The following is an 18906-nucleotide window of genomic DNA, read 5'->3' on the forward strand; positions in this document are numbered from 1 at the left end:
CTTTGCTTCTCAATAATCTCTAGTTGGCCTCTGTTATTTTATCCTACCGATAGAGAACCTACATAAGGACTCTGTACGGGCTCTTGGGTACCCTGTAAGGGGAAAAGGAGCAGTTTTTTTCTTAGAATATCTGGAATTTCCTATCTCCCCTTACCCTTTTGCATATTCCGAATCCAATTCAAATCCCCTCCCCCTGGGGATCGCTCTACAGAACATCTATATGTCTGTTTTAATGGCCAAGGAGGGGTTGTTCGGGTTTGGGCTCGGGCCCTGTTTCAAAATAAAAGCAAAGGAAGCCCTTGCAGGCAAGCCCTCCCCCAATCTTCCCATGTATTTGCGAGGGTCTCCCTCCCCCCCCCACTTGTGTGATTAATCTTAGGCAGCTGTTGTGCTCCATCCACTACCGCAGAGATCTCGTTCTCTTTTTTAATGGCTATGGAAGCAAGGAGGAAGGAAGCAAGTGTTAAAAACAACAGTAACAGTGAAAGCCAGTACAGCTCTACTCAAAAGTAAGCCCCATTTACATCAGTGGGACTTGCTCCTGGGTAAGAACTGCAGCCTAAAGAACCTAGGGTGCTTTTTTAAAAAAAGTGTGTTTTAATACATTGTCATTAACATGGCATTTTATTTTTTTAGCATCAGGTGATTTTTTTTCCTTTGAAAACTCTTCTGACTTTTGCATTTAAAGCAGAAGTTACATACTGTACACCCAAGGCTATATTCAGAGCTTAGTCATCCGAAAGCAGAGAATTTGATTCTAAAAGAATAGTGTGGCTTGAGAGCATTAAAAAAAAAAACCAAAACCAACAACCACCACCTTGGAGGATTGTATTTGCTATTTTCAATACTATTCTTGGAGTGAATGATTCCCTGGCTCCCAGTGGCTCAAAGGGGCAGGGAAACCTGGTATATACCAGCCCCACACGTCAGCCTTCAGGTGTTGTTGAGCTACAACTCCCATCATCCCTGACCACTGATCCTAGTATCTAGGGACGATGGGAGTTGTAGTCGTGCAACATCTGGAGAATCGAGTTTGAGAAAGGCACACATCTGCATATGCACACACACATATATTCACAGTTCTCTTTTCTGCCCCTGTTTAAAAACATTCTTATTTAGACAAACCAACCCAGATGCTTAGAAAGTTGAGGTAATTTTAATCAGTTTTAGTATTTTTACTTTTGTAAACCATTTTGGGGTTTTTTTACAGTCAAGCGGTGTATAAATTTTATAAAATAAATAAACACACACACACACGTAGTATAGTATTTCATCATATCATAGAATGGTAGTGTTGGGAGGAATCTTGAGGGTCATCTAGTCCAGCCTCCTGCAATAGTGGTATGTGTGGGGAGAGAAAGAAAACCTAGTGTTTCATCATAGATGCCTATTGTTTTAACTGCTGTATATAATTGTTAACTGGATATGAGTATATCTTACTCAGCCGCATAAGTACGAATGCCAAGCGGAAACTAACAAGTATTATTCTTAATGATGTTTGAATGAACAAGCTCATTTTTAATCTAGAATAGAACACCTTATAGTTAATCCATTCACTAATACACTGGTACCTCTGGTTACGTACTTAATTCGTTCCGAAGGTCTGTTCTTAACCTGAAACTGTTCTTAACCTGAAGCACCACTTTAGCTAATGGGACCTCCCGCTGCCACTGCGCCGCCAGAGCACGATTTCTGTTCTTATCCTGAAGCAAAGTTCTTAACCTGAAGCGTTATTTCTGGGTTAGCGGAGTTTGTAACCTGAAGTGTATGTAACCCGAGGTACCACTGTAGTATGAATGGAGGGGTGGGGTAGGGAGGAAAAGACCAAAACAACTTTCCCATCAAGTGGATGTCAAGCCTATTTCAACCTTTTAAGTCCCCTAATATTTTGCTCCTTTGTTTTTATTTTTGTTTATATAATATGCCTCACCCAAAGAGCACCCACCTTAAAAAAGGTTGACAACTCTGGGAAACGGGGGGGGGGGGGGCGGCCACTGGAGGGATCTTTGCACCACAGCGCCGGATATGCTTAAGACGGCACTGTACATGGGTGTGTGTGTGTGTGTGTGTGTGTGTGCTGAAACTCATTAGTTGGGAATGGGGTGGCGGCAGCAGTCTCTGGGGCACCCAGGCAGTTATAGGAAAAGGCAAGGGGGGTTATGAGCAAAGATGGAAACTCATCTACATGACTAAATGAGCAAGTGACAGCAGGCTGTGGTTGCGTCAATTGGGCAGTTGGGCTTTGGGCAGTGAGCGTGTAGAAGATTGGTGTCTGGTGATGTGTGCGATTTGCATTGTGGGGTAGGCTGACAAGCGTTTTGCGGTGGTGCCCCCTCCAAAAAAAGCTCAACAACTCTGGGCAATCTCCCCCCCCCCCCCGGAAAAAGCGCAAGAACTCTGGTCAATCCTGCCACCCCAATTTTTGTTGTTGCGGTCCCAAAAAATAGGGGTCGTTATGCATGGAAAAATACAGTAAGTACACATAGCATAATCTCTCAAAAGGGCTTGATTGGGAACTCTTAAGATGAGTGAAACGTGATGGGACCCCAAACCTCACCATGAGCAGTTCTCTTACCCAACTCACATCTAACCAACTCAAGAAGATGGAATCAGTCTGCCCGGTGACGATTCAGCGTTCATTCAAATCAGCAGGAGCCTCCTGCATCTCTCAATCTGAGCAAGCTAGGTAAGGTCTTTCTGAAAGGCAGCAGTTGCCTCCCCCATAAATCCCTCCCAAAAGAAGGGTTGCCCAAGTCTGCAGCTCCTGGTCCCTGTGGTTGCCAGCAGAGGGTCGGAAGGCACCGGGGCGGAGGAAGCCGCCTGGCTACCCAGGGCGGCAAACCCGGAAGCACCCGGGAGCATGGTTTTGCTCCTAGCATGCATACACAGCATGCGTACGATGCATGCGTCAGAAGCATGCTGTGCATGCGTGCTGGGAGTGGCACGCCGGAGGCGGGAGAGCCCCAGGCGGGCAGCTTCACTCTGCGGCTTGCTCGGGGTCTGCCGGCGGCGTGCAATGCTTTGTAGCAGTGCGCTGCCAGCGGGCAAGCCCCGAGCAAGCCCATCCGGGGCTTGACCACCGGCAGTGCGCTGCTCCCAGCACGCAGGCGCATTCAACGTATGCGTCGGATGCACGCTGCACCTGCGCGCTGGGAGTGGCGCGTTGCCGCTGGGCGAGCCCGGGATGGGCTTGCTTGGGGTCTGCCGGTGGCGCGCTGCCAGCAGGCGAGCCCCGAGCAAGCCTGTCCGGGTGGAGGCGAACCAGGGAGGGGCGCCCAGAGTGTCACCCTCCCCAGGGTGGTACCCGGGGCTGCCCGCCCCCTTCGCCCCCCTCCCTACGCCACTTGAAGGCACCCACAGAGGCTCATCTTTCACTCTGCTCAAACGGAGCCCTTGGCAAGATGGGGAGGGCAGAGAATCCCAAATAGCGCCATCTGCCTCTGCTTGAGCAGGGCACCCCTGAGCCCCCAGACATCGCTGCATGCAGGTGAACTCCTGGCCGCGTGCTCATTTCTTCTTTTTCTCCTGCGTGCTGGTAAACCAGGAGTCCAGCAGCTTCTTGCTGTAATACAGCTGCCAGCCGTGAACCTGCACGGCGACCACCACCAGCAAGTACATGACGGAGACGGCGGAGAAGCCGAAGATGAAGCGGTAGGCCTTGCCGTGGCGGTAGAGCTGCTGCGCCATCGGGAACATCTCCATGCTGCCGTAGATGAGAGGCGCCACCGAGAAAAGGCCTGTGCTGATCATAGAGATGACCAGGTAGCTGATGTTGTTCCGCGGGAAGGAGAGGAGGCCGAAGAGCGAAGGGATGATGCTGAGCAGGTACGGGTACTCCCACTGGTAAGGCATGGCCACCTGGTCGTGGGGCAACAGCTTGAAGTGAGCGACACACATCTGCGCTGCCACCAGAAGCCACAGCGCTATCTGCATGTAGATCAACTTCTTAATCTCGGACTTGAGGGACACACTGTGGGAAGCAGAGAGGGAGAGGGTGGCAAGGGTGAGCAAGAGCCAGCACTAAAAGGTAATTTCAAATATGGTGGTGAGATACTCAACACCAAGACAAACTGGTGAAGAACTAGGCAGAATGACATAGGCTATAAGCTAATAAAAACCCAACAAACCCAAACCCGAAGCAGGGAGTTGATTTTCTGGATGTTAACCCCTACCATCTCATACTGCAGAATTATTATATTATTGCTATTTATTTAAAAAAATTTATTCATTTTCCACAAATCAAAAAATAAAATAAAATTACAACATACTAACATTAACAAAGTTGATATACATAATCATATCTTATAACACAATGACTTGACCCCTGAAGTTTCTTTCAGTTGGATTTCTTAATCTCCAGATATCCATTAAATCAAAGTTCTCAGCCATTTCAAAAAAGAAGTCCTAGGTAATCAATCTTGGAGATTGCTAATAATCCATCTGAATCTCATTTAGCATGTGTGCTGCAAGACAATGACCCGCATAGAACACTGCAGGTAGCAAGATTTCTGATTTCAGTTCTCTCGTATAAGAGACGTGCTGGAATGTTGCACGATTATTTATTTTTATTCCTTCAAATAATATACTGACATATTTAAAGATTGTGATTTATAGCTATATTTTATTTATGCTCCAGAAATATGTATCTGTGCTTTTATGTTTTTTATGATATGAGCTATTTCTATCTGTGTGGGCTTATATAATCTTCCTTCATTTGAATTTTTTTGTCTTTGAGATCTGTCCATAAGTGTTGATGAGACTCCATTCAAATCCCCCATCAAGATTATTTTGTAATCCAAATATTCCAGAAGCTTTGTCTCTAGGTTCTTAAAAAATTCTGTTTTTGAGTCATTTGGTGCATAAATTCCCACCAACAAGATTTTTTTCGCCTTGTGCTGTTATTTCTATAGCAATATACCTTCCCTGCTCATCTTTAAACATCATTTTGGGATTCCATTTTTCTTTTACGTAGAAAACCACACCTCTTTTCTTTACTTTATCCGGTGAAATAAATTCCTGTCCAAGTCTTTTATTTTGTAGAATTTTTCTATGAACTCTTGTAACATGGGTTTCTTGCAAGCAAATTATATCCAAATTTTCTTTTAATAATACATGGTGTACTTGGTTTCTCTTAGGGCGTGTATTCAAGCCGTTCACATTCCACGAATAAATCCTCAACGCCATCTTGTTATTTTATTGTACCCGTGCTCCTGCTCCCGGTTCTGGTCTGGCTTTATAGTCCAGCTCCTTGGCGTATTTCTCCAGGAATCTTGTCTTCTCTTCCACTGTTCTTATCCATTGTTTCCTTCCTTGGAACTTGAATGAAAGGCCTTCTGGAAATTCCCACCTAAAAAAAGATGCTTTTCTTTCTCAGAATGCCAGCCAAATCAATATAGTTGTTCCTCAGAGCCAAAGAGTTTAGCAATTTATTTAAACAACACAATTGGATGCTCTTGTATTTTCAGACTTTTCTTGTAGTGCAGACCTAGAATTTTATCTCTCTGTTCTTTTGTTTGGAAAATCACCATGCAATCATTTATGATTTTAGAGTCCTTCTTATTTTTACCACCCAACCTGAAGGCTTTCTCAATCCACTGAGTAAGTTCTGCCTTATCTAGATCCCAACAGGCCGATAGTTCTTGCACCAGCCACTCTTTCAAATTGTCCTGCTCCAATTGTGGTACAACTCGTAATCTCAAATGAGATTCTTTTTCCTTCATCTGTAGATAAGCAATTGCACTGAGGGCTGCTTCCTGCGACCTTTCAACATCTGGCACTCTGACTGTCTCAAGTTCTATCAATCTTGTTTCGTGTCCGGCAACCTCTTCCTTAACCTCTTTAATTCCTTTTTTTAAATCTCCAAAATAATTTTGAAGCTCCTCCAAACTTTGTTGGTTTGATCTAACCTCCTTTCTAAAGTCCATTAAAATTGACATTACATTTTCTTCAAAAGTAGGAGCCTTGGAGTCTCTCCTGGCCTTGCTTTTCTCATGAACATTAGACATAACTTTCTTCAGATAAGGCTCTCAAGGTCAGATACACAGCCCTTTCCTTCACCTGGCAGCAGGCAGCCACCAACAGTCCAGCTATGAAACAGCAGCGTTGAGCTAATTCCACAGCGATTTTTGGCAATTTTTAAGAGTTCCCAATCTTATTTTACACAGTCCTTTCAAAACAAGCAGAGAATAAGTATCTTTAAGTTTAGTTTGCAAGAGTATTGGCGAATGCAACAGTTTAAACTCCAAGCAGGAAAACGAAAGTTGATTGTAACCGCTCTATTGTGACGTAATAATGGTGTCTAGCCTTCCCGACTGGGTAGTCCGCTGCCAGAGGAAAAGACGTCTTTCTTATTTACTTCAATCTTTGCAAGTTCTAATAATTAAAAAAAGTTCCTCCGACCTTCCCAACTGAAAAAGGGGGGGGGGGGTTAATGTCCGTTTTGAAAGCTTTATTCCTTAATCAAACAAAGTTTTGGCTTTGGTAAAGAAAGACAAACTGCTCTCTTTTTTTTATCAACGATAACGATAAAGGATTGACCTCCGTGAATTTAGATCCCTTCCGCAGCCCAAATAGTCCTTTTAATTTTAATTTTGTACTCATGATTGTTTCAATTAATTGTTTCTTTGGAGAAATTGACCGCAGCCGACTGCTGGATTTGGGGCTTTGCGCTTTGAAGGAAGCGAATGTAATCCACAGCTCCCACATCTCCAACACCACTCACTCTCGGAGCTCTTATTAGAGCTTACTGGGGAGTAGGGAAGTCGCCAAGGGGAGCCCCCCGGGTCACCAGGTCCTCAGAACGCTCGATCTGAGGTTTTTAAGAGGTTCTGCGACGCCCTCGCATTGTCCTCAAACATCAAAGCACTGGGGCTCTTTCAGCCAAAAGTTCCCACATCTGCCATAACAGAGCGATCAACCCAAAGCCCATATTATTGCTATTTATTAATGTATGTACCACTTAATGCTAAAAAAAAGCTTCTAAGCTAAGGTTACTGTCACTTATTGACCACATTTTTTTTCTTTAATTGACCACATTTTTTAGCACAAACAATAATCCAATGTAGCACAAGGTTTCGTTTTTGTGTCACTTACAGTATTCTCATCTCAGATTCCCAAACTTTGTTGCAATGCAACTGCCATCATCCCTGACTGCTGGCTGGGGATAACGATAGCTGTAGTCCAGCAACATCCAGGGACCCAGAGTTGACAGACACTTCTCTACACCCTCAACCATGGGCCCTCAAGTGCTGTTGGACTACAACTCCCATCATCTGTGACCACAGGCCATGATGACAAAGGCTGAAAGGATTTGGAGTCCAATATAGGCTGCTCTCGACAAATCGACCAAAAGAATTCCGACTATACTGATCTCTGGTAATTGGGGTGGACAGAACAGAGAATTGAATATTTTGTGGGGGGTGCTGCTGCTGATAATTTAATTCTAATATTCTGCAAGGAAGGTGGATCTGCAATCCAGCTGCCAGCTTTTTTTTTTTTTTAAAGAACAAGTCTGCTGTGCCTTTAGCAGCTGCATAAGAAATCAAAATTCAGTAGAGAAAAACTTTTCCTAGGATGCAGATACTGTGATGGAGAAGGCCTGGCCAGCTGAATTTCCAGCCATGAAAGACAGAGAGGCAGAGGAAAAACAAAACAAAACCTCGTTAGTAGGTGGCCGACCCATCAAACTCTTCCCACAACACCTGGTCTCTCTCTTTCTCTCCCCCCCACCCCCGTCTCACTGCATAGTGACTTACCGGGCGATCTGAGTAACGACATTACATGCATTTAGCTTTCCCCCACCCACACTTTTGAGCAAGAGGGCGACGCAGCCTCAGAGCTGCCCGATAAGCGGACGGGGGACCCCATGGAGGCGAATGACTAAGGAGGGATGACAGCGGGAAGCTCCGGCAACGTGCACTGTCTGTTGCGGAGGCGGGAGAAGACGCCTGGCTTTCCCCGCAGGGCGCGCGGCTTGCTGGCCCCACCCCACCCCCCACGGCACCTCATTTGGTAGTGTTTCGCCACGCGCTCCCGGTGCCGGAAGTCGCTGCCGTCGGTTCCAGCGGCTCGAGGACCCACGCGGGACGCCATCTTTCACCGGCGGGGTTAGCGAAGCCAACGTCAGTGCAGGGAAGCGAACCCAAAAGTGCGCATGCGTCAAACCAAGACCGTTCCCGTTCGCTTCGCGTCGGTGGCTAATATTAGGAGGCGGGGGGGGGCTGTTTGCTCGTTCGCTCCGCTCTGATTGGTAGTTTTCGCCGTCTCTCGTGTGACGCTGACCAATCCCCTAGTAGGAGAAGGGAAGGCGGGGGGGGAGCCGCGCCAATGCGAAACTACATTTCCCAGCGGACCTAGCGAGCCATTCCGGGTTTAATCCCTTCCTCCGCCGATTTGCGCACGCGTGGGTCTGAATGGAGCCTTTTGCTCTCCTCGGGGTCGCGATGTTCCGCTCGAGCCGTTGGTCCCTCCTCTGCGGGTGCGGAAGGCCGTTCAGTTCCCGCGCCTGGTAAGAGGCTCGTGAGGAAACTCTCACTCTTTTCGGCAAGCCACCTCTCAGTCTGTGGCAGGCAGAAATTCAACAGGTGTGGTTTGGTTCCCTCCCCAACACCGGGGATGTGATAGGAGGGAGGCATCACCTGTTGAGCTTCCAAAGCTAGAAACAAAAGGTAGCTGCAATGATAAAATGAGACCCAGACGTTTCTTCTGGATACAGATTTAAGTTACTGAAAGGAAGCTCCTGACTCTTCCTTGACGCACCAGCATCCCGTTAAATGGACAGAGGTGTAAAGAAAGGGTTGAGCCAGGGCTCCTTTGGGCCTTAGCCCCGGGAACCTATTTCTAGTGTCAAGGCCTAATTCTGAAAAGTATGGATAAAGAAAAAAAAAATGCCTCCAAGCACGTGCAGAGTGCCTTTTGCTTTAATCAGTAAGTGCAACCTGGTATTAGGAGGCAGGAGATCTAAAGTAGGTAATGGGGTATTGTTTTTGTTTTTAATGCAACGTTCATCTACTTTGCCCCAACGAACAAAAACCCTGCGGGTGGTTTGACAATGACTAGTTGGGAACGTGGGGAGAGGCTGTCGGTTGAGGTGGTGGAGAGAATATTGGATGGCACTGGGTGCGAGTGAAGAGAGATATTTGAAAAGTATGGGGGGGAGGGAATTGGAAAGTGTTTTGAGATCTGGTTGGATAGGGGTCAAGTTTGTGAAGATTGCTGCATGGTAGTGAAAGCCCTTTCTCCCCACTGGTCCTAAATGTGCTCATTCAAGAAGAAGAGTTTGGATTTGATATCCCGCTTTTCACTACCCGAAGGAGTCTCAAAGTGGCTAACATTCTCCTTTCCCTTCCTCCCCCACAACAAACACTCTGTGAGGTGAGTGGGGCTGAGAGACTTCAAAGAAGTGTGATTAGCCCAAGGTCACCCAGCAGCTGCATGTGGAGGAGCGGAGACACGAACCCGGTTCCCCAGATTATGAGTCTACCGCTCTTAACCACTACACCACACTGGCTCCCATGTCTTACTGATTTCAGTTAGATTTAGAGAGCTAGTGTGTCTCCTTTCTGACATTGGCTAATGTTACAACTACTCTGTGAGAGATCTGGATATGGGAGGCGTGGAAGAACACCACCATTACATGTGTTTTAAAACTGGCTCTCTAGGGTCCCTTTTGCTGGCTGTTGCCCAGAATCCGAATAACCAATTCTCTACATACGTATTCCAATTTTGTTTTTCTCCCTCCACGTACACTCATTTACTTGATCACTCTTTATTCTGAGCCACTTAATGAGCACAGACCCATTATATAATCCAAAGCTGTTGTTAGCAGCTTCTCTCATAGATGCAAGATATAAATCCAGATCAATATTTATGTGTTGTTAGAGGAAGTTAAGAGTGGCAGGCAAGCTGTGTGTAGAAGGAGCCAGTGTCAGAATGGGAGAGGAAAGTATGGAGCTTAAGGCCAGCTGGCTATATATTGGTGATTATTTACGGTTTCTTATTTTGTAGGTATCAGTTGCTGCAGAAGCAAAGAGGCTCCCGGAAGCCAGTCACAGACAACTCCAGTGAAGTAAGCATCTTGAGGCCCACAAGATCACTCAGCCCCGAGGAAATGTTGAACCTGCTGGAAGCATCAGTAGTGCATGCAGATGGTATGTCTGTTATTTCTCATAACACTAGAACAATACAAGTATGTGAAAAGCTGAACATGAATCAGTAGTGTGATGTAGCTGCAAGGAAGGCTAATAAGATTTGAGGCTGCATTAATAGAACCATAATTTCTAACTTGCTGGAAGTAATTGTTCCCGTTCATTCTGCACAAATCAGACCTCAACTGGAATACAGTCGTACCTTGGATCCTGAACATCCTGAAACTTGGACGTTTTGGCTCTCGAACGCTGCAAACCTGGAAGTGATTGTTCTGGTTTGCGAATGTTCTTTTGGAACCCGAAAGTCCTGCAGCCAATCAGAAGCCACAATTTGGTTTTTGAACGTTTTGGAAGTCGAACGGACTTCTGGAATGGATTCTGTTCGACTTCCAAGGGACGACTGTACTGGGGTGCTGCATTTTAAGAAGGATGTAGACAAATTGGGACAGATTTAGTATTCTAGTGGGGTGGGTGAAGACACAGTTTCATATAACCTATCCCTAGAGTGGTATAAATCAGACCTGCACAACTTGTGCTCACCAAGCTGAATGCAACTCTCAAACCATGTATGATGGCTTTCCAGATACTGCACTTGACAACTTTTGCTGGGTTTTCAGCCCAAGCAAGGTACAGGCAGTAAAAATAGCAGATGTATAGATCCTCTGTTGGTCTGCCATACATGGTTAGTGAACTACATTCTTCCTAATTGTATAGACCTGGTATAAGCGAATGGGAAAAAAAATATTGAGAGTAAAAACTGGCCTATTAGCCTCGGCTGCTCTATTGGAGGATTGTGAAACTTGCAGTAGATTCCCATTCTGCATATGCAGAAAGTGTGCAGAATGTAGCTTGTGTAGTTTGCATAACTAGTATAATTGCACCTCACACCTTTGTGTGTTTATGTATTCTCTCTCCCCACACCCCTGTCCTAATCCCTCTGAATTTGGTGTCTTGTTTAGAATGCTGCTATCAAAAAAAGATGTTGGGGAGAAGGGAGCATACATTTGAAAGGGAATAGAAATATAGAGACTGTGGAGAGGCACAGGGATTTCTGCTTATACAAGAAGCCCCTTTCCCCGAGCATGGAAAATTCCACCCATAGCCTCCTTTCTATTCTGCATTGTGGCAGAGGTTGTTGACATGTTTTGGAGTTGGTTTGAACACTAACAATACCATTTGTCCCTGAGGCTACTGGTTCTTTTGTATTTCAGGTTCACTGTTGGCCATCAGCAAACCCCCTGGCTTACCTGTGACAGGTATGTGGCGTTCCATTTTGATGTGTTTGGATCCTGTGGGGTTGCGTGCCTTGGGCATTTCCTTTTAAAGTGGAAATGCAGGATTATAGAAATGCCTTTAAAAATACATAAATATATGCCTGTACAGTGGTGCCTCTAGATGCGAACGGGATCCGTTCCAGAGCCCCGTTCGCATCCTGAGCAGTCCGCAACTCGCAGCGCCGCTTCTGCGGGTCGCGATTCGGCGCATCTGTGCATGCGCGTGGCGTCATTTGACGTGTCTGCGCATGCGCGACCCGCTGAACCCGGAAGTAACCCGTTCCAGTACTTCTGGGTTTGGTGCGTTCATAACCTGCGTTGTTCACAACCTGCAGTGAACGCAACACGAGGTATGACTGTACTGTACAGATTAAATATGTGTTGTATGTGGGCTCCCCTTGTGCTTGACCCGGACGAGCTGCGGTTAGTGCAGAATGCTGCAGCACGATTACTGACAGGAAGGAGGCCTTATCAGCATAAAACACCTGTACTCAGAGGTCTGCACTGGTTGCTGATCCACTACTGGGCTAAGTTCAGTGGTGTTACTATTAGTATATAAATTCATTAACAACTTTTGACTAGTTTACCTGCGAGATCGCCTTGCCCAATATGTGCCCGCTCAACTGCTTTGATTGGCAGAATTGGAACTTTTACAGGTGCCTCATAATATTCACACTGCATCTGTAAGAACTTGATCGTTTAGTGTGGCGACACCGACACTTGGGAACTCCCTGCCTGTTGATATCAGTCAGACACCTTTATTCTGCTGAAGGCGTTCTTATTTAGGCGAACCTATCCAGATATTCAGAAAGTTTGTATGAGTTTTAATTTGTTTTAGTTTATTCTATTATGGTTTTAAATTTCTGTATGTTTTAAATTACCGTTGTAATTTTTTTTAGTGATAATCTCTTTTTTAAAAAAAATTGTAAACTGCTTCGAGGTTTTTTTTCTACAATCAGGTGGTATACACATTTTGTGAAATAATAAGTAAATAAGCGAGCTCCCAGAGTAAAACTGGACCAGGGTGGGAGGGGCTGGCAAGCCTTTGCCATAACAAGCCTCTTCTTTGCAGCTGTGAGTAATGGCTAGCTTCTGTGTGGCATCGATAATCTTTCCCTCCTTCTCTGCCAACAACAGGCAAACCGGGGGAGCTGACTTTGCTGTCTCTTTTACCGGACCTAAGCCAGAAGCTTGGCTTCCCACAGAATCTCGATGTGATAAAAGCTGCAGTAAAGTAAGTAAACGGAGACAAGGTTTTGGAGGGAGTGACAACAGGCTGTGTACAGGATGGGTCTTATTTATTTAAACCCAACCTTACTTACACCATAGAACTCAAGGCAGCACGCATGTGCTCCCATCCAGATACTACTTTGCTTCAGCTTCCCATCATGCACCTTCAGACCATGCCCTGACATAATCGGCAAGAGGGCATTCAGTAAAATCCGATTAAACTGCCGTATTGCAAGAGAACCCATAGCACAGACGTTAAGACAGCTGATCTGTACTACAGCTCCAGTTTTCCGGATAGGATCATGTGCTCTGAATTCACTTCAGAACTTCTGTATGCAAAAAATAAAATAAAAATGGTTGCCAAGGGCTAGTGGAAAGATTCGTGATTGGCTTTTGTGAGTCTAAAGACTGTGAGGCTGGAGCAACTCCCTATAAGGGAGGTTATAACGCTTGGACTCCCTAGAAAAGACCCTGATGTTGGGAAAGATGGAGGGCACTAGGAGAAGGGGACGACAGAGGATGAGATGGTTGGACAGTGTTCTCGAAGCTACTAACATGAGTTTGGCCAAACTGCGAGAGGCAGTGAAGGATAGGCGTACCTGGCGTGCTCTGGTCCATGGGGTCACGAAGAGTCGGACACGACTGAACGACTGAACAAATAATGCTTGGAGATTATTTGCCTAGAAAAAGGGACAACAGGGTGGAGAGACATGTCAGGTGTATAAAATAGCCTCAGATACTGGCGGGAATTTGTAGCTGTTGTGACCTTTGGCCATTGATGCCACCTTGGGTGGTTTTAAGCAAGGCACTGTTCTGTCCACAGGATTACTTACTCATGGCCTGTGTCAGAGAATTAAAGATAATAAAGGACTTATTAAAGATAATTAAGGATTGGATGGCAGATTGAGAGGAGTTCCTTACCAGGATAAACTGTGTTCGTGTGCCCAAGACATTGACTCTGTAAAGCATATTTTGCTGCACTGTGTGAAATTCGAGCAAGCCAGGGCTGAACTGATATTACCCCTGTTAAGACTTTTCCTGGGAAAATCAGAGGCTTACTATGTCAGGTTCCTACTGGAAGACCGGATAAATGATAGAACATTAGCAGTGGCGAAGTTTCTATCGGTGGTGGCAAGAACTAATGATCTCTCTTCCTAAGTCTGTACATAATGCTTATATAACCTGAAGGCGGGCTGTCAAAACTGTGTACTGTTTTATAATGAATTGTTGGGTCTCTGGACCGTAATAAAGATTTTATTATAAAGGATTTTGCCTCTCCCTAGGGAGAGTTCTGGACTTGTTCTCCTCTCAGGTTGTCCGAGCACCACCCGGCGCCTCCAGGACTTCTATGCCCGGTGTAAGAGAGCAGGAGATCCAGCTGCTACCTACTGGTGAGATGAAGACTTCTTAATTGCTTCCCGTTTCCATGGTAGGGTGGGGATCCCTCAGCAAGAAGACTTTAGGTTCCCATTCTGCCTTCCCCATTTCCTTCAAAGTGTTGTAGGCCCAGTTTGGTGAGCGGTTGGCCTGACAGAAAACCTTCTCTTTGCAGTGCCGTCACTACCAGGATCCCTGCAGCCTTGGAAGGGGAAATTTGCACAGGTCTTAAACTGATTCAGGTCGAAGACCATAAGCTGGTGAGGACAGGTTTTTAAGAGGGAGGGAGGGGAGGATTTGACACTGCAGCTCTAGAGAATTCGCCTCCTGCTGCTGCTGCGGGCAGCTCGTTCAGTGGAGTCCCTGCAGGGCCTGAGAAGTTTGGTCTCGCCTCCTCTGGGATCCGGTTGCCTGGACTGGGCGCAGGGATTACTTTAGCTGCTGAAGTTACCATTGGCCCCCAGGAAACACACTGACTCTGGGCTTCTGTGTGGGTTGCAGGTGGTGCCAGTGGCTTCCCCTTCTCGAGGCAGCATCCAGAGGAAGGAGGTTAGAAAAACACAGACACTCTATAAGGTGCTGGACTCCCGCGAAGGCTGCGCCTTGCTGCAGCTACAGCCGCTGACAGGTGCGTGACGGGGGACCCATGGCACAGAGACAGTCGCAGGAATAACCGGAAAGGGACGCTGTGATATGGAAAGCAAGCTGAGAAACTCTCATGAGTTCCCTCAGTTGCAGCTGCTCCCCCAAGATTACTATTTTTTTCAGTTTATAAAATGTATAAACTTTTTGATCAAAAAGCTCTTCAGGTAGCCCAGCATACGATTTGTAACCTGAGGTAGCAAACCCGCCTCTTTTTTTACAGTTGACCAAGTTTCTAGCTCTCATGGCTGTTGAGAAACCTTTCCTGTACATAACTGCATAGTTGTTTACTCGACGGGCTGGAACTCAAATGGAACTGGGCTAGGTCCTTTTATAATTCGGCGATGGGGTGTTCACGGCCAGTCAGTTTCCCTGTCCCTCCCCGCCTTCCCTTTTCCTTCTCTTGTTTTAAGCCTCTCTCTCTTCCTTTCCTCTTACTATCTTAGCCTTGCCCCCCCAAAAAATGCTTGTCTGCCCTTTTTTGGCCATTTTAGCACATTTAAAGTGTTACATTTTGCAAATTAATACGGAGCAAACCTCTGCAGTCTAGAGTTCTGTCCTTTTGCCTCCTTTCCTTATTTTGGACTGCAGAATCTGGGTTCCTCGGGTACAAGATCAGGCTGTCATAGTTCTTGCTTTCTGACACTGTCTTAACACTGAGAGCCAGTGTGGTGTAGTGGTTAAGAGTGGTAGACTCGTTATCTGGGGAACCGGGTTCGCGTCTCCGCTCCTCCACATGCAGCTGCTGGGTGACCTTGGGCTAGTCACACTTCTCTGAAGTCTCTCAGCCCCACTCACCTCACAGAGTGTTTTTTTGTGGTGGAGGAAGGGAAAGGAGAATGTTAGCCGCTTTGAGACTCCTTCGGGTAGTGAAAAGCGGGATATCAAATCCAAACTCTTCTTCTTCTTCTTCTTCTTCTTCTTCTTCTTCTTACTCGGGTTTTAAAAGGAGCTTGGATTGCGAGGGTCACAGTGTCAAGCATTGTTGGGAAAGTCTATGCTGGGCCCCCCACTCTTCATCTCTCCTTTGTCCTTTTGGCAGCCTTCACTAACCAACTGCTGGTCAGCCTGATACTGCTGCTGAGCCCTGCGCTAGGGGACCACGTGTATTCCTCCCGTGTGGGGACTGTCCTGGGGGAGCCCTTCCTCTTGCCAGCTGAGAGTACCCTGCCCCGCACACAGGTACCAAACTGCTCTGATGCTGCCTCCTATCTTGGTGTCGGGGATCTACAGAGCGATGTAGCAGAGTAGAAGGAAGGAACCTGACAAGTCAGTCAAATCCATGTCTCCACAACCCAAGGCTATATCACTTGGGAGACAGCAGCAGCAGCAATCAAGTTTTGCATCCATTGGGGAACCTGGTGCCCTGCAGATGTACAGCTCCCAACATCCCTGACCATTGACTGTGCTGACTGGGGCTGATGGGAGTCCAACAACATGTGGAGGGCCACAGGCTCCTCATCTCTGCTTTATGGCCATACAAGTAGCTGACATTCCTGGTTACAGCCTTCCAACTTATCTTTGTGCTCCAGGAGCCTTTCCTTATAAAATGTGGCCCAATGGACACGAATCTGTATCTCCCCAATCCTAGTCAAACATTGCTCCATTGCGCTGGCTCCCTCCTAACTTCTGATGGCAGGGACATGCCTGGAGTAGGGCCTCCTTTTCGTTTATTATTATGGTATGCATTATTATTATTATTACAGTGGTGCCTCGCTAGACGAAAATAATTCGTTCTGCGAGTATTTTCGTCTAGCGGTCTTTTCATCTAGCGAAGCGGCAATGCAAACCGCGGTTTTCGCTAGACGAAAAAAAAAAATTCGTCTTGCGAGGCAGCCCCATAGACAAATTCGTCTTGTGGGGCAGCCTTCCGCTAGACGAATGCCTTCGTCTAGCGGGGCACCACTGTATTATTATTATTATTATTATTATTATTATTATTATTATTATTATTATTATTATTATTGTAAACCACCCTGTGATCCTTGAAGAGCAGTATAAAAATCTATTAAAACGAAATAAACTCTTTGCTTCCACGCTTCCCCCCCCCCCAGACCTCGCCACTCCCCAAGCTGCTGCTAACTTAACAGGGGCAGGCGGATACCACACAGGTTTAATCCCTTGTTTATTTGATTTATATACTGCCCCTCATAATATCTCAGGGCGGTTCACAGAATAAAATGATCTTCAAAGCAACTGAATGGGGGTGTAGATATTTTTTTAAAAAATAATCAAAGGGAGAACCAGACTAAGATCTTCCGCACCACATCTGATTGGGAGCTCAGTTGATCTTCCTACTGTGCTTGGACACGAGAACTTTCCAAGCTCCATTTCCTGCTCTGTGAAGAAACTGCCTCTCGCCTTGGACAAGTCACTGTTCCGTAATGAACCTTCCAAGCTTGGCAGGGGGGGGGGGGAAATGAGACTTGGCGTCCTCTCTTGGGCTAGAGCAGGCTTCCTCAAACTCGGCCCTCCAGATGTTTTGAGACTACAATTCCCATCATCCCTGACCACTGTTCCTGCTAGCTAGGGATGATGGGAGTTGTAGTCCAACAACAGCTGGAAGGCCGAGTTTGTGAGGAAGCCTGGGCTAGAGTGACAAAAAGCTCCCCCCGCCCCAGTAAAATAAGGACTGCTATGCACTTTCCTGTAGAAAGTTGTAATGATGATGCCTTCCCCTCTCACCCTCTTGACAGGTCCTAGAAGATGCTCTGCTGAAGAAGCTGCGCCTCCGGCAGCAGCTGGCGCACCAATTGCCTCTCCACCTGCACCTGCACCAGCTCCTCCTGCCAGCCGCCGGCTCCCCTTCTTCCCGCACTGTGCTCACAGCTCCTCCGCCACCTTTTTTCGTGAAGACCCTTTGTCTTCTGGGCCTCGCCTTGCCGCAGGACAAAAACAAGCAGTGACAAGGCATCTGAAGCGTTTGCCTCAACTCAGCAGGTACTGCCTGCCCTGGTCAAGTGGAAGTGATGGCTTTTGACAGCCAGAAGCAGGTCTCTGCCAGGTTCTTGCTGCGGAGAGGAAGAAGCACCGCGTCCCCTACTGGCCGGATGCTCACAGAGCTGCTGCTGAAGGACGTGAAAGGGAGAGGCTTCCTGTACACCTGCGGTCTTAACAGGGCAGCGAAAGCAATTTTTGGTGCAGCAGTGAAGGTAGCACCGAGGGAAACCTCGGTTCTAGAGTTTATGTTTGCCCTGATAAATGCAACCTCCACAGGCTGTGAACCAGCAGGGCAATTGCGTACACATGGTTGTGCCATGGCAACGCGAGTCGATGGCTGGCTTGAGGTCCAGGCTGGAAAAAGCTTAGGCACACCCAACTCCTACTGAAATCGGCAGGAGTGCTGCACTCCCATTAACTCCGATGGGATGCATGTGCTCCTCATGCTGTGTGGTTTATGCTCCTTGCAGCACTAAGCCTCAGCATTTATCTTTCCAGAAGAGGCAGTGCCCACCCATTGAATTGCTTGCCAATGCTTGCCTCTTGCACTCAAGATAATGGCACTCTTCTGGGGGTAAAGCAGCGTAGGCTTCTCTCCTTTAATCCGTGTATCTATGAAACACAAATGACTAATGAAAAAAAATGTGCTTTGGCTTTTCACTACTGCTTTTCTACACACACACACACACACACACACACAGAGAGTGGTACCTCGGTTTAAGAACAGCCCTGTTTACGAACTATTTGGTTTACGAACTTCACAAAACTGGAAGTAGTGTCCCGGTTTGCGAAATTTACCTCGGTCTAAGAACAGAATCCGAACGGTGGGAGGGCACTGGCGGCGGGAGGCCTCATTAGGGAAAGCGCACCTCGGTGTAAGAACGGTTTCGGCTTAAGAACAGACTTCCGGAACGGATTAAGTTTGTAAACCATGGCACCACTGTATATATATAAAATCAGAACCTTTAAGCATAAAGAGCTGTTGCTGAATGGGTTTCAGATAAGGATCCCTTTGCTTATTCTGTGTCTTCTATTGAACGGAGAGTAATTTTTAAAACTGTCCAGGCCACCCTTCCACATAAATATTCTCAGGGCAACTTTTACGTGATAAAATAAATACTAAATGGGAATAAGATGAAAACGCAGCTTCAGAAGTGGCAGCAATTTATAAAAATCTGTTTTAACAAAAGCCTGGGGGAAAGACAAAGGCCTTCCCCGAGTGATCAGCAGACTGAAGGGCAGGCATCATGGCAGCCTCCCTGGACAGAAGGTCCCATAAGCCAGGTGCCACTGCTAAG

The 18906-nt window shown here is 46.6% G+C and overlaps 2 protein-coding genes across 2 annotated transcripts; one reads left to right on the forward strand and one right to left on the reverse strand.

The window, feature by feature from the left end:
* Window positions 1-3388: 3388 nt before the first annotated feature.
* Window positions 3389-8100, reverse strand: JAGN1 (jagunal homolog 1). Its single transcript, XM_033141409.1, has 2 exons — window positions 8003-8100; window positions 3389-3970 (listed from the first exon to the last, which is right to left on the reverse strand). Exons 1-2 carry the CDS (start codon window positions 8089-8091, stop codon window positions 3508-3510), a joined length of 552 nt encoding a protein of 183 aa, XP_032997300.1. The 5' UTR covers window positions 8092-8100; the 3' UTR covers window positions 3389-3507.
* Window positions 8101-8371: 271 nt separating this feature from the next.
* RPUSD3 (RNA pseudouridine synthase D3) lies at window positions 8372-18262 on the forward strand. Its single transcript, XM_033141407.1, is given in 10 exon segments — window positions 8372-8506; window positions 10006-10148; window positions 11357-11401; window positions 12557-12653; window positions 13933-14040; window positions 14202-14286; window positions 14528-14654; window positions 15711-15850; window positions 17365-17570; window positions 17572-18262. Coding segments are annotated over 10 exon segments (1113 nt in total). The 5' UTR covers window positions 8372-8411; the 3' UTR covers window positions 17639-18262.
* The last annotated feature ends 644 nt before the right edge of the window (window positions 18263-18906 follow it).

This window comes from Lacerta agilis, chromosome 2 (genome assembly GCF_009819535.1).
Source record: "Lacerta agilis isolate rLacAgi1 chromosome 2, rLacAgi1.pri, whole genome shotgun sequence".
NCBI classification, from domain to species: domain Eukaryota; kingdom Metazoa; phylum Chordata; class Lepidosauria; order Squamata; family Lacertidae; genus Lacerta; species Lacerta agilis.

Bases quoted from the DNA above. Each gene is read 5' to 3' on its own strand.
- JAGN1 (XM_033141409.1), bottom strand. From the start codon at position 8,091: ATGGCGTCCCGCGTGGGTCCTCGAGCCGCTGGAACCGACGGCAGCGAC. The intron at 3,971-8,002 runs GTGCCGTGGGGG...TGCTTCCCACAG, and splicing joins GCGAAACACTACCAAATGAG to TGTGTCCCTCAAGTCCGAGA.